This window comes from Xenopus tropicalis, chromosome 1, assembly GCF_000004195.4.
Source record: "Xenopus tropicalis strain Nigerian chromosome 1, UCB_Xtro_10.0, whole genome shotgun sequence".
NCBI classification, from domain to species: domain Eukaryota; kingdom Metazoa; phylum Chordata; class Amphibia; order Anura; family Pipidae; genus Xenopus; species Xenopus tropicalis.
The window spans coordinates 186,064,032-186,080,555 of record NC_030677.2 but is presented as its reverse complement, the minus strand read 5'-3'; the positions used below and the strand labels follow the sequence as shown (position 1 = coordinate 186,080,555).

At 36.7% G+C, this 16,524-nt stretch overlaps 1 protein-coding gene across 1 annotated transcript in view; it reads right to left on the bottom strand.

The window, feature by feature from the left end:
- Positions 1-1,944: 1,944 nt before the first annotated feature.
- The window catches only part of cmya5 (cardiomyopathy associated 5), a 35,214-nt gene continuing 20,634 nt past the window's right edge, over positions 1,945-16,524 (bottom strand). The window contains exons 8-14 of the mRNA XM_004910386.3: positions 16,187-16,336; positions 13,519-13,665; positions 7,537-7,684; positions 6,417-6,550; positions 5,779-5,878; positions 4,797-4,973; positions 1,945-3,373 (exon numbers count right to left, since the gene is read on the bottom strand). Of these exons, the coding sequence (XP_004910443.1) occupies positions 3,121-3,373; positions 4,797-4,973; positions 5,779-5,878; positions 6,417-6,550; positions 7,537-7,684; positions 13,519-13,665; positions 16,187-16,336 (1,109 nt within the window). The 3' untranslated portion in view covers positions 1,945-3,120. The remainder of the gene's footprint in view (positions 3,374-4,796; positions 4,974-5,778; positions 5,879-6,416; positions 6,551-7,536; positions 7,685-13,518; positions 13,666-16,186; positions 16,337-16,524) is intronic.

Genomic DNA, 16,524 nt, shown 5'->3' with positions numbered 1-16,524 from the left:
ACTGTATATATAGAATATAAATGGCACAATATACTGTATATATAGAATATAAATGTCACAATATACTGTATATATAGAATATAAATGTCACAATATACTGTATATATAGAATATAAATGGCACAATATAATGTATATATAGAATATAAATGGCACATTATTCTGTATATATAGAATATAAATGGCACAATATACTGTATATATAGAATATAAATGGCACAATATACTGTATATATAGAATATAAACGGCACAATATACTGTATATATAGAATATAAACGGCACAATATACTGTATATATAGAATATAAATGGCACATTATTCTGTATATATAGAATATAAATGGCACAATATACTGTATATATAGAATATAAACGGCACAATATACTGTATATATAGAATATAAACGACACAATATACTGTATATATAGAATATAAACGGCACATTATACTGTATATATAGAATATAAATGTCACATTATACTGTGTATATAGAATTAAAATGGCACATTATACTGTATATATTGAATAGAAATGGCACAATATACTGTATATATAGAAAATAAATGTCACATTATACTGTATATATAGAATATAAATGTCACATTATACTGTATATATAGAATATAAATGTCACATTATACTGTATATATAGAATATAAATGGCACAATATACTGTATATATAGAATATAAATGGCACATTATACTGTATATATAGAATATAAATGGCACAATATACTGTAAATATAGAATATAAATGGCGCATTATACTGTCTATATAGAATATAAATGTCACAATATACTGTATATATAGAATATAAATGGCACAATATACTGTATATATAGAATATAAATGGCACAATATACTGTATATATAGAATATAAATGTCACAATATACTGTATATATAGAATATAAATGGCACAATATACTGTATATATAGAATATAAATGGCACAATATAATGTATATATAGAATATAAATGGCACATTATTCTGTATATATAGAATATAAATGGCACAATATACTGTATATATAGAATATAAATGGCACAATATACTGTATATATAGAATATAAACGGCACAATATACTGTATATATAGAATATAAACGGCACAATATACTGTATATATAGAATATAAATGGCACATTATTCTGTATATATAGAATATAAATGGCACAATATACTGTATATATAGAATATAAACGGCACAATATACTGTATATATAGAATATAAACGACACAATATACTGTATATATAGAATATAAACGGCACAATATACTGTATATATAGAATATAAATGGCACATTATTCTGTATATATAGAATATAAATGGCACAATATACTGTATATATAGAATATAAACGGCACAATATACTGTATATATAGAATATAAACGACACAATATACTGTATATATAGAATATAAACGGCACATTATACTGTATATATAGAATATAAATGTCACATTATACTGTGTATATAGAATTAAAACGGCACATTATACTATATATTGAATAGAAATGGCACAATATACTGTATATATAGAAAATAAATGTAACATTATACTGTATATATAGAATATAAATGTCACATTATACTGTATATATAGAATATAAATGTCACATTATACTGTATATATAGTATATAAATGTCACAATATAAGGCCGTTAGTAAGTGGTTAATACAGATAATTACTACATGGAATTAGCATCAGAATTTAATAATCAGCCCTGTAGCATCAGCTTAAATTACAGGCCAGACTCATTTTTTTCTTGCTAATTTGTGACGACCCTAAACCTAGCTTGCTGTTATTTTGCTTCAGCTTCTTCTCTGGACTGAACACTTACAGGTAGGGCCAATTACTAAACATTTCACACTTATAGGGAAACTATACCCTTGAATATTACATCATTTAAAATAAAAAAATCACATAAAACAGCCCAAAGGTAAAACACTGTTTTATGTTAGTATCATACAGAAAATAATGGGTTGATCTTTTTCAAAACACACAAATATGTTAAAATGCAAAGTTGTACATAAGCACTGGTATCAAAACCCTCACTGTTTTTAAACTCCTTGCCTGCACATTATCTGTGTTTTGGGCATTAGTAGTAATACAGCCCCAACAGGAGGACAGGACTTGTATAATGGACTTGTATAATGATGTATAACCATCATAAATTTGGATATCACTAACAGGGCTATTGTAATAGTTTGCTTCAACTCTAATATTCCACAGAAAGCAATCAGTAAGTAACGTTTCCTAGTCTGCTGATTGGATACACTATACCTAGAGCAAATGTTGCACTGGGACTATATTATCCATACTTTGCACATCAAAAATACTTTGTAAGAAGTCTTCTATTTTACTAAATGCTATAGTAACATTGCAGTTAAAGTTTCTTATTTCTTAGCCTCACTCTTCCATAAACAATAAGTAAAGCAGGGCAAGGCAGGAACTGGACCCCAAATAGAGGGAGTCTTACAAATTAGTAGGTTATCTGCTGGTAGGATGTTGGCTTACAGTTCAACAGCTGGAGGGCTGCAGACTTGAAATCTTTAAATATACTGAATATATCTAATATTTGGCAGAAAAATTAATTGTTTTATCTGTTCTTCCCTGAAAAGTAAAGGGGCTTGTCCTGCCCTCAAAATAGGGTTTCCCACCTGAAAGTAACATACTGTCCTGGTTCCCAAAGTAGAGAAAACAGACGAAAGCCAGATCAATGATGATTAGCTCTCTAAAAAAGAAACTGGACTGGAAATTAGCCTCACAAGAGGCCTGCATTAAGACTTATGATTAGGCTATTTGTCTTAAGATCATTAAGACATTATTGAAGTTGGGCTTTTAATCATTTTCCCCAAAAAGACAGATTAAAGATGATACCATTGTAAAAGACTCTAAACTCAATGTAAGCCTTTGTATCATATTTTTGGCTGCATTTTAGTGTTATTCAGTAGTAGTATTCAGGCTGCATTTTAGTGTTATTCCTAAAAGAGACAATCTTATCAACAAACAGAATTTTGAGCATTTTCATATGGAGCAATGATTTCTCAAAATGAACACAGCAAGGTTAGGAGTTCCACAGGCAATGAACACCCTACATGACACACACTGTTAGCTCTGCTTAGCAAAAGGTGGAAGTTCTATGCCAGTGTGCAAGTAAAGATTCCCAGGCGTCTCTAGAGCAAAAGTGGGGTGAGATGCCTCCTGAAACCTATTCCTGAACGTGTACAGGACTTGGCGTTTTGGGACATTGTAGAATGAGAGTCTCCCAGTCCTGTAATCCAGAAGGATTCCAATTCGATCCGGAGGCTCTGTCAAGCGGACTTCACTAAAGACTTCATTGTGTAGGAACTTATATGAATAACTGTAATGAAACCAATAATAAACAAATATTCTTTAATAAGCTGTAGATCAATTTTAGGTTTAAAAGATGTATTTTTGTCTAAGGTTAATGGCACATGAGAAGGTTTAAAAATGAATGCTTGTGTACACTGATAGGCATCCCATGCCTGTCAGTGCTTACGCATACAGGAGGTAGAAAGCAGCAGATCGGACCATGTGCCATTAGCCTAATAGAAATGAGAAATAAAAGTATAGAGAGACATTTATTAAAGGAGAAGAAAAAAAGGTCTAATCACTGGGGGGTGCCAAATATTGGGCACCAAAGTGATTGTGCTTCTGTTAGCAGAAAACTGCACCGGCCCAGGGTACCAGCGTTTTCATTTTTCTGCACTTACCTGTATGTTGGCCCCCGGATTCTGAAGAAAGAAGGGAAGAAGAGGATCACCCACTCAAAAGGACTCCAGGCCAGTGCAGTTTTCTGCTAACAGGAGCATTGGCCCGGGGTATGAGGTAAGTGATTACAATCACTGAGGGCATTCCTACATTCTATAAAGGTGTTACCTGCGACACAAGCTTAATCTTGTGTCACCCTTGATTTTTTTAACATCTCGGGTGACCTGTGTTTTTTTGCATTGTGGGTGACCCATGATTTCGTCTGAACAGCGCGGACCCGGAAAATACATTTTACAGATGGGCCCCAGTTTACCCACTGCCTTTACTCTCCATTCTTTCCAATGTCTTCATGTCAGACTGATAAAAGTTGTCTTAGAAGGAACAAACATATTAGTGAGGCCAAACAGGCAAAGAGGTGTGATCGTTGTTACTGGAGGTACAGTAAGCTAAGAGCATCGGCATGAATACAAAATAGCCCCAACATCCTAAGTATTTTGATTCTATCAGGAATGTCAAAGGTGCCATCAGCATAGAGCACCTTTACTTATATACTGCCAGAGTTTTATACTATCCACAGAGTGCCTTGGGGGATTTTGCAATCGTGTACACCACCCATGGGGCTACAAAATGCTCAAAATCTGTTTGTCATTTTTCTAAAATGATACACATTATTTTCCCTTTAACAGTCAGGGCTCTGGCACAAGGGGAGATTAGTCGCCCGTGACAAAACTCCCTGTTTGCGGGCGACTAATCTCCCCAAGTTGCCTTCACCTGCCATCCCACCGGCGACAATGTAAGTCGCCGGTGGGATGGCACACGCGGCGGCGCGATTTCGCGCAAATCGGCAAAAAAGCTTGCGAGTCTTTTTCGCAGATTTCCCGAAATCGCGCCGCAGGCGACTAATCTCCCCGTGTGCCAGAGCCCTCAGAGGTAACCATGTCTCTGTGTATCTCCCACCTTGGTGCTGTCCCAAAGCATTTTGGCTAAGGTAGAAAAACATTTTGCTCTGTATTTTCTTTTTTAGTATGGAAGATTAGACAACTTTTGATTACCTTGTAGAGGTGGAGCAACACTGCATACACCATGATGTGCTGTCTTGTTCCAAGTCATATTCTTCTTGAGAAGGTTGAAAGGTGGCACCTATACTGTAGCCTTTGCATCCAGCGACTGTCATCTCCCAGTAATGGCAGCCGCTAGCAGGCAGCACCTCTCCTAGCACCAATGGAATCCTAGAAAGCAAAAACATTTATTATATTATTCGCAATAAAAATATATGGCCATCTTGTGTTTGCCCTAAAAGCAATATATATTTATATCTGACTATATAAATATGCTGAATTAACAGTAATGAGGAGTAAGGCAAAGCAAGTCAGTCTGGGGATTCCCATAAACCTGTCAAAGGGGCGTGTACGGATGCAGTGCAGTGTGACATTGCTATTTTCAGATCAAAATTTGCATCTTTTTCCCCCCAGAATTCTAGCGTCATTGCAGCCTTGTAGGAAGTTGCACCCCCACAACAACGGTGTCTGATCCATCAAAATGGATGCACACAGTGTTAAAATACTATTAACATACTATTCTTTAAATGTGTCTCCTAAAGGGCTTGTTCACCTTTAAATTAACTTATAATATGATGTAGAGATTGATATTCTGAGGCAATTTGCAATTGGTTTTCATTTTGTATTTGGGTTTTTTGAGTTATTCAGCTTTTTGTTCAGCAGCTCTCCGGTTTGGAATTTCAGCAGCTATCTGGTTGCTAGGGTCCAATTTTACCTTGCAACCATGCCGTGGTTTGAAAGAGAGATAGGAATATAAATAGAGGAGGGCCTAAATAGAAAGATAAGTAATTAAAAAGTTACAAAGAGCAATAGTTTTTTGGCTGCCAGGAAAAGCTGGAAAGTTTCAGTCAGGGTCAGACTGGGCAGTGCAGGCCCATGTATATTCACCATACATTTATATGGCTACATAAGAAAGGTATCTCTAAGTATTAATTAGGCTCAAGCACAATGAAAAACACAAAAAGCTGTCACTAACCCAATTATCTCACTTTGCTCCGAAATACTAATATCAGTTCCATCGGGTGAGAGCTCCAATACTGGGTGTGCAGTATCTCTCAATAAGTGAAACCTCGTGCCTGCAAGAGATCCAAAATCATTATACACAGCTACCACCAACAGGAATATAAATATTAACACTGGGCAATTGTGAGCAGAGTGCCTACTGCCTAATATTTCATCAGTATAATATTAACAAAATTTAAAATAAGAGCTACTTATAAACTAGGTAGGATTTGCCTTTTAGTGGAATCAAGCTCTGTTGCTAATTGAAATGTGCTAGTTGTGCTTAGTGCTACACACTGTGTGAGAGGTGCCATGCTGTATCACCTGTTTGAAAGCAGTGGCATGATCCATTGGTCAGAAACAAGTCTAGTTCTTTTTATCTCTTGCTTGGCAACTCCTGCTCGCAAGTAAGAAGGCAACTATGCTTGTGTGCATTCTACCACCATGCTTTTATTAGTAGGAAAATAAGCAGAAGATAATAATATATGAACTTGAAATGTATGTAATATATGAGCTTGGAGATTATTATAAAAGTCATTGGTGTACCCTCCATATCTCTTTGATAGAGGAGGGGTTGCTTAGGAGGACAATGTTGGGCTGAGGGTGCCTTACCTTTGGTTGAGATAAGGGCAGCTTCACTTTGCTCACTTGACCCAGCGACATTAGCAGCTCTCACATAGAAGAAATAATTCTCATTCGGTTGCAGAGTTACTTTCAGCTGCTGATCTCTGATTCCAGCAACGGATCTGAGAATAAGTTGGTATGTTACAGGTTGTTTCTCCTGAAAAACCCATTACTTATATCTTACACAGACCCAACAGATACATAGCAAAGCGCTAGTAACAGTGCAGCATTTAGATGCACTGAGACCTAATTCAGTTCTCCTTTCGTGCTGATTTAGAAGTTAGACAGTGGCTTTAATACTGGTTTTTAGGTTGTTTGTACAAGAATATTCCAGTCTACTTACTCAGTCAGTCATGATACAAATGAAAATTTGCTTCAGCTGATATTTGTTTAATATTGTTACTACTTAATACTCAACCCTATGTAAATAAAGACAGGACTGGCCCTATATACCATTTTATTTACATTATTCTCTTTCAGAATAATTATATCTCAAGGCTTTCTAACCAGAGAGCAGGGGAAGAGTAACACTGTTTTTACAGCTCCATAAATACCATATATTCTTGCATATGTCACCATTTCTTTTATAGAAGCCTAAAGGTGACCCAATATCAGTGCATGCTTTCTGAAAGTAGAAATACAAGTAGAATAATAGGTATGGCTAACCAGGTGCGGGGTCAATTTAGGTGGATTCAATCATATGATCCGACAGGGAGTCAAAATAGTGGCATAAGCAGACCTGTAAGCAAAGGACAGCATCACTGGCCTAATGCAGTCCTTGTACATAAAATTTTTAAACCTGCCCGGCCAGTTATCTTTTAGGCAGGCTATTATCTAGTTTCTTTTTCCGGGGCAACAAGCTGCTGACTAGGTCTGGGGTGGCCAAGATGACAGCTAATATTGTACTGTGTATCGCCAGCTTTACTCATGTAAGTGGGTGATCTGAGGAAAACAGGCAACAGACAAGTTGAATGTTGAAAACCAGTGACATATAAATAAACATAAACAAACAACTGTGTTTTCCCTGCAGCAGTAATTTATTCTAAAATGATATCAAAGGAAGAAAATTATTTGAGCATAGAAGTTATATTTCCTTTGTTGAAGTTACCTCAGTCCCTCTCCCTCTGATGGATACTGTTTGCACCACTCTAGGGTAAAGGATTCTGTGGATTCAGGGTGAGCTGTGTTCCATCTGACGATAGCAGTATCCCAGCACACTGTACACTCCTCTGCCTTGATTACTGGGCTAGATGGAGCTGAGGATAGAACATCAAGTTAGCAATAAGCTCTTCCTTAACCCATTAGGTAACAAAGTGACTGCAAATGAATGTAAAGTATTCAAACAAATCTAATTCCTCTCAGCAATAGGTGCAACGTATCAGTATTTTGGCAACTTTGCACACTAATGTGAATACATACTCACCAATGTTGCCCATTAATTAAGAGACATATGAAATGTTCTTAAAGTATGGCTGCACAGATTTTAGCTCACGCGTGTACAATGTAGTTTTTCATAAGACACATATCAGTGTGTCATTGTGAAGATTAGGGTGTCATTGTGCAGATCAATGTGTCATTGTGAAGATTAGGGTGTGATTGTGAAGATTATGGTGTGATCGTGCAGATTAAGTTATGAATGTATGATCTTGGCATGATTGTGAATGATCTTTGCAGATCAGGGGGTGACTGTGCAGATTAGAGTGTTGCTGTACAGATCAGGGGGTGACTGTGCAGATTAGAGTGTTGCTGTACAGATCAGGGGGTGACAGTGCAGATTAGAGTGTTGCTGTGCAGATTAGAGTGTTGCTGTGCAGATCAGGGGGTGACTGTGCAGATTAGAGTGTTGCTGTACAGATCAGGGGGTGACAGTGCAGATTAGAGTGTTGCTGTGCAGATTAGAGTGTTGCTGTGCAGATCAGGGGGTGACTGTGCAGATTAGAGTGTTGCTGTACAGATCACGGGGTGACAGTGCAGATTAGAGTGTTGCTGTACAGATCAGGGGGTGTCCCTAAGTGCACTTAAAAGAGCATGATATAACAGCATTCTAAGAGAAGCACAGAAAAAATTGAGATAAAGCAAGTATTATCATTCCATATGGCCTGTGAAAAAAATGTTAAATACGTTTAAAGCATCTTGTATTATAACTGCCAATCACCTGGGTAGTACAGAGAATGTTTGGTGTTTTAGTTTAGCAACAGAAAGACACCATGGACAGGTGCCTCTTTCCAATTTGTTGTTCTCTCTCATCATTTGGTTGTAAAAGTTCCTCAGTGGAACCCTCTATGTGTGGGGCCTTGGGTTCTCCCTATATTCTCTGTACCTTGGTGGTTTACTACCAGTCTAATCATAACTAGATGATTTATGCTCTTCCTGTACTCCCTGGCCTCCCTTAGGAATCTCTACTTACATATCTGAATGTGTTACACATAGGGAAGAAGTAACACTGCCTTCTGGGTAGATTTATATTTATAGGCAGAGTATAGATTACTGGGTCAGTTTCCCAGTTATATGCATCCTAAGTGAGGGGTTTGCTGAGCAAGCCTGCAGGGCCGGTCTCTGACCCAGTAACACAGCTAAACATATGCACAATAATATACAGACCTAATTATGAGAAACGGTTATACTCATTAGGGAGCGTGAGAGAGATGGGAATTAGCTAATCACTTACAGGGACTTTGTGACACAAAATACTCATATCCTTTATGAATATGCGCATTCATATTGTAACTGCCGATATTTGATATTGTATTGGTTATATATTAGAAGAAATCTGGTCTTGAGAAGTAAACATCCTCAATACCAGTAACTTCATGGACTGCACAAATGGCAGCTGATCCAGGCTTCCTATTATAATGTAATGGTGGAACACAGTAGTAAGCAGTAGTGCAAACTGAACAGCTCACAGCACATGGATTGCAGCAATCCCAAACTCTGGAAAGGCACGACAAGATTTTATGACAACCACATGGCCCCCTGCAATGCACAAAATTTTGGTCCCCTTTCGGTTGTATAAAAAAATACAGCTCTTAGGCTAGTGCCACACCTGGTGGATTCTTGGCCTGCGGATAAATACAGAGAGAATCCACACTACCCTTAAATGAAATACAATTAACTTTTAGTTTCACTGCAAATAAAGACAAAAAAATCCATTCTTGCGCCAGGTATGACATTCATATCCTATGAAAAGATAATATATCCTGTAAAGACATAGTAGAATGTTGAATCCTTATTCCCCCCTAGCCCAGTGATTCCCAACTAGTAGCTTGTGAGCTCACCGTGTTGCTCACCAACCGTCTGGATGTTGCCCTCGGTGGCCCCAAAGCAGGTGCTTATTTTTTAATTCCTGGCTTGAAATCAAGTTTTGGTTGCATAAACAACTGGTATACTGGCAAACAAAGCATCCTGTAGGCTGCCAGTCCGCAGGCTACCAAATAACCAATTAAAGCCCTATCTGGCACCCATGGGGACTTTTTTCATGCTTGTGATGCTCCCCAAAATCTTTTATATTTGATAGAGGCTCGTAGGTAAAAAAGGGTTGTGGACCCCTGCACCAGCCTATACTACAAAAACCACCATTGTGCCACTTTTCAATGGATGACTTTTTTATTATCCTGTTAGATTCTCCTTGCATTAACCTGTCTATGATTGCACTCATTATATCTCTCCAAAGATAATTTTCCAATTCAGACAAATCAAGTTGGGTGACTCATTCTTCCACCCTCTTTATTCTGTTTCACTTTAGCTGTAGACTTGCAGAGCAAACCTATCCACCTTTAATACTAAAGTCTGAGAGGATAAAGGCACAGCCTAGCGCCCCACACTTGGAACTTGGATAGCCCTTCTGCATAGTATAAACATTACAGCTTGCCTAGGAAAGATTCCATGTTCTTAAAGTTGTTAATCAATGCATGCCAGTATCTGATAAACAAGAATATCACATGTAACAAGTACATAATACCTAGCCATGCAGGCTGTGCTGGAAGAAAGTATCAAAGTTGATTGAGAATGTCATAACATTGTTCTCATAGAAATCAATGCTGTTTTTTTACATCTGACTATGTAAATGCACAAAAGCCGAGTGGGTTTAGTGTCACAAGTAAATCTTTCATTATGCAAAAACAAATTTTGGGTGGACATCCCCTTCAAGGATCTCAGAAAAAAACCCTAATTAAATATGCTAAATTTGTAAAAATTATTCACTTCAAGATAAAAGCAAGGTCATAGATGAAACCTAAGTGGATACTTTTCTAATCCAAGAAAAGCTGCTTTACACTCAGCCAAAATTTCCCGAGGCTTATTCGAAAATCCTAATTCTCACTTAACTGCCAGCAGTATTATAATGCAAAGCTCTGAATTTCAAATCTGCCCAAACGTGTCCAACTTTATACATTTAATATATGAGAACTGTTGAACTGAGATGATAAATACCATTTACTACAGGGCTGAGGCTAAAACATACATACATAGTGAGAGAACTGTACCAAACGTAGGGCATATCAAGGTCAATGTCGGGCCATGCTAGAAATGTGAAACAGAGAGGCCAGGAGTGCATTTCTGTGGGTGTATCGAGATGCAGACATGGAAATAATATGAGCAATCAGGTGAATTCCAAAGCCTTAATCATGATGCTAAAGTAGTGCCAATGATGAAATGAAAAGACTGTGCACTGCTACACTATTATGGGGCAGATTTATCTAAGTCTTTATCTACAGAAAAACTCATCTACTTTCTATTCAGTCTCATGGGATTTTCAGAAGTTTATTTATAAAATAAAAATATATTTTATAAAATTTATAAAATTTGAGTGGTAACAATGCATTCTGCTTGTAATAAATTTACCAACTGGTAGAGGAAATTAAGGCTTCAGATAGGGGTGTAAACATAGAGATTTAAGAGCCACAATGTTGATTAGTAGTAGCCAGGCTCCAATTAGTAGTGGAGCCACAATGTTGATTAGTAGTAGCCAGGCTCTAATTAAGAGTGGAGCCACAATGTTGATTAATAGTAGCCAGGCTCTAATTAATTGAGGGTACTCTTCTAGTGCATGGCAACTGTTTTCCTGCCATGAAATAACAGGATACAAGAGCACAGTCCAGCATGTTTGAGGGTACTATACCATCTAGGACCCCCAGAAGGCAAGTTGTGGGAGAATTGGCCCTAAGGAACTCTAATGTTCTAAGAACATGTGGGCACTCCCATATCAGATAAAAAGGTCAGCTATGGGTTCCCTGCACTAGGGAAAGAGGTCACCGGGAGTCTGATTCATTTAAGCATAATGGGAGTTATGAAGAGGTGGTGGAGGGTTTTGTATAGCATCAAGCTAAATCTTTTAGTGAAATATGGCAAGTGTAAGTGGTTTCCCTTGCCTTATCCCAGTCATCCTGGTTGGGATCTGGAATTTAGGCTCATCACCACTCTTGCGCAGACCTGAAAGGTTTGGGGCTGGAGAGGAGTAGATTGTTATATTGTCTAGATATTAGCTTGGGTGGGAACAGGGTCATAAGGGATCTAACAGTGAGAGTGTATGTAGTGAACTGGGAGTAAAAGATGTGCCAAAGCTGAAAATATTTAAAGAGTGGATGTTGGGGTGGTTGCCATCTTTGTTGCAGCATAGGATAGGTAGGGAAGGTAGAATCAGAATAATTTCTGTTTGGCACAAAATTTACAACCATTTCCAATGTAGAAGATTTGCGCTGATTATCCTTCACAATTGGGCAAATAAAAAATATTTTATTTGAAACTACTCCCAACACTGCTCACTCTCCCTTGCAGTTAATCCTTTTTTCCTCGAAGGAAGTTCCAAGGATGGAGGGTAGGGCTTGCACTATTCACATAATATGGACATATTTTTGGGTTGATTATCATTTACTAGACTGAATATAACAGAACTATATATGATTATATATTTTGGCACATACTGTACAATGGGAATGATAAAAGAGAAAATCAAATCTGTCTCTGTTTGAGCTGTTTATCCCTATGAGACAAGGTATTATCCAGATGGAAATGAATAAGCTGTTCAGCCTTTTGGAAGCCAGGGAATGTGTAAATGTAGCATCATATTATCAAGTTACAAGAAGCAGCCCTATCCAGTGAATATTATACATTACTAACACAAGAAGAGCTAAGAAATATCATGTTGCTCACTTTGCAATATCTTTCAAGCACTTCATAAACTGTGACCACAGTTCCACATAAAATGCATAATATCACTAGACATGAAAAAGAAAAACAGAAAAAGTATCTACGGTTTCCTGGAACAGACAGCCATGGCTAGTTTTGATATAAAAACCATGGTTTTTCTCAAAGTTACTGCTCTAATCAAGCTGAAGTTAAACTCTGTTTATGAAGGGGAGATTGAACTCTACAAATAACTTCTGGCAGGCCAAATACCTGCATTTCTTACAACATAAGGAACTATAAGTATTCCATTATCAAATTAATTCCTAATGTTCAAGGGAGTCTTAAGTGTCAGCTTCTACTGTTACTGCCTGATTATCTGCCTGTAGAAAAACACCCAATATTAGCAAAATCTAATGAAGCACAACATATTTAAGTTAGTATATACTGGTACAATAATTATCTACAGGTACATCATTATGTGTCTGTTGGATCCCCTCCAGATATTTGGGTTTAAGCTCTTCTACAATACATATTTGTTTACTCCCATAGCTCATATCAATCCATAAAATGGAAACACTGGTCCTGCTATAGTTGCAGAAATATTTAGAACAACAAAGAAGTATTCACATATATGTATCTTGTCCAAATTACCATTCAATATAGTCCCTACCTTGGTAGTTCTGTATTGTACTGTATTGCACAGATTCAGTTCCAGAAATTTAGACAGATCACTAGTATATAAGTATTACTGTATAAAATGTCATGATAGCAAGTCATTAGCATCTAACATAATCACTGCACAGCATGAAAGACTTAATGAAATGGAAAGAAAGTCTTCCAGGGCCATTATTTGTTAATATTGCCTTATAAAATGCTTCACACAATAGAAACAATTACCTTTGTAAAGACAAAAGTTAATAAGACCTTTTTTTTTAACACAGAACCAGTGTAATGGTGCAGTACGTACCTGTTCTGAATAATGCCTTGTCACTGGGTAAACTGCAGCCAGTGTAATTTACAGCCATAACCCAGACACTGTAGCATTTATCCGGCTCAAGGTCTTCCAAAATGAGGAAACTTTCCTTCACAGTGACTCTGTATTCCTCAAGCAGTGCTGAAACAATGCAGTCACCATATTAGTCAGGTATAAACCATTAATGGAAGCAGAGACCTCAGTCTTACGTACTCAGCACTGCGGTATATAACATTTCAGACTTTCATAGAGCATTCTTTAGCATATAATAGCATAAAACTACTAAGTATGTGTCAACAAGAGCTTGTTGATAGAACAGAAAGGAAAATGGCTCCAGGGGGTGGAGATAGATTTTAAGGGATTCTGTTTATCCTTCAGCATGGGATGAGCCTACCCATTAGCAAGGGTTTTACTTTTGCTTCCCATGGTACACCTATAATCACAGGTCAAACACAGATCCTTGCAGCATAGTGTTCTGTCATCTGTTCTTGCTGTCCCAAGTTCTAAAGCTGCAGTTTTCCTTAGGAACAACAATCTTTTTTAATATATATAATGTCTGCATATATAGCATCTAATATACAGGCCCGATGTATATATGTCTGCCTGCTCAGTTTCAGACTTCACCTGCTACAGTGTCAAGCCCCCTACTGTGACTACGGAGACAAAAATACACAAGAGCCATCATTGATTACAAATGATGAAGCACATGTAATTTAAATCTATGACACCTCTATATATGTTGTTTAAAAAACTGTCTGAAAATAATCTCCTTTAAATAATTATGGATGTGTAAATAGTAGAGAAAATGTATGCTTAGTGCATATCCCACTAAGGTAGGGAGGTGAATAAATGAAAACATTTTCCTTCTTTATGACTGATTTTCTCTTTTTGACTAAAGCCTGGGACTAGGATACTTCTCCAAAACAGATCTTGGTCAGCTGCAAATCTCCTTTTGTATATTTACGTACTCAAGCTAATTGGGAACTTTCTTGAAAATTAAATTTAATATGAGCTGTATCTCATAGAAATTAAGCTTTTGAAATAGCATTGAATAAAAATTTGCTACTGATTCTAGAACAATCAAGATATTCTTCAATATTTCCATTTCAGCACTCTGTCTCTTTTCATGTGGGAGTCGGAGTCAGATTATAATATACAGACATATATATATATATTGGTGTGTCCTCCCTTTGCTTAGGCAATGTATTCGAGCTAACTGCATGTAGAGAGACCGATTTACCGATTGACTTAATTATTTGAGAAATTGTACAACATTTTTCTTTTTATTTCAAACATTTTTTCTTTGCATAAGATAAAGCGAAGATAAAAGCTTATATTAAATTAAAAAAAAAATCATTTTTGTAACACACCTTATAAGGATTTGGGCCTAATCAGCAGTTCTATTATCTAATCCTTTCCGGATCTAAAATCACATGAAAAATCCCATAGATGTAAAAAAGTTTCTCCAATTTTTATGACATTTGCTAGGAGTTTAGAATTTTCTCAGAACTGATCATTAGAACACTTAAGCTCTAATTGTTTATTATGGGTTTCTGCTCCTGGGCAAACTTAGTGCATTTTATTATAAATGGGGTTTTATGTTTCTAATAAGTATAAAAGAATTTTCAAAGCACATTTACATATATTTTTTTTCAGATGATTGTGTCATTTAACCACCAGAGAAAACATTTTTTCCTGGAACAGATGGTAAGATCTCATTGGCTGGTCTAACAGTGCAAAGCATGAAAAATAAATATAAATACACATAAATACAAAGACAAATACAGCATCATGGTCAGAATAATCACAATATGCTTAATTTAAAATGCATAAAAGTTAAAATGACCCTAAACACTACTTATAAATAAGACGTATTTCCCTTTAATAGTGTCTGATTACCATCTGCTGAAGCTGACATTTTAAGATTGAAATTTTAGCAAATGACGGCAATGCTGTCGCTCTCCTATGATTTACAGCAGCCACTTCTAGCGTTACATGGTGTCATTCCTTTCAGCCAACTAGTGATATTCCTCCATGGGTTGGCCTTAGCAGTTACACATAAACTGTGGGTGGAAAGAAATAAATGACATGGGGACTTATTATATTATAGTTGTTTACAACAGTTGCTATCATTATGGTTGTCATATCTGACGTGTGTATGTACACACAAGGGTTTATAACTTTAGCACTTGCGTTATGACAACATGTAACATACGAATAAGTGTTATTACTTGGTTTAGAGTGTGTATTGTGTACCTGTTGAATTGCAGTGTGGGTCATTTATAAATAGTGGGCATATTTGCACATGGACAGTAACCCATGGCAACCAATCAGATGCTTTTTTTTTTCTACATGCAACTGGGTGAAACAAGCTAACCACTGATTGGTTGCATTGGGTTTCTAACCGGGTGCCAATGTGCTCTTTATTTATTAATGAGCCTACTCCCTCAATAGGTTTGCTTAAATTACGCAACATCTTTCAGGTTTCCTATCCACTGCAATAATGCAATGAAAATACAAACTCTATGGTGCAAGTGAAAAGCTATAGAAATTTCTATAGAATTTGGCTAATTACATTTGGCTAAATCCATACTTTGTAGGATGGCCACATGTACAGGGAGACCCCCATTGCAGGGCTTGAACACTCTAATGAGGATCTCACCATTTTCATCACGGTTTCCTTGAGGCTCCTCCATGCAGTAAACCTGAAAACAATCGATCACATCTTCCTGGTTCATAGTCCAATAAATTGTAATGGTTGTGCTTGTGGCTGAATTGGGCTCCTGCGGCTTTAAATCGGGCGTCTGTGGCACTACAACACAATAAGAAAAGACATGCAATTTTCTGCCAATATATATTATTTTACCGAGTTAACCCTGCTAATTTACTAATAACAACATTCTTGTGTTTGTATAAAAATGTAGAGTGAAACCTTTCAACATATAAACATTTATAAACATATAATTGCTAAAGGATCTGTAACATCACTAAATGAAAATA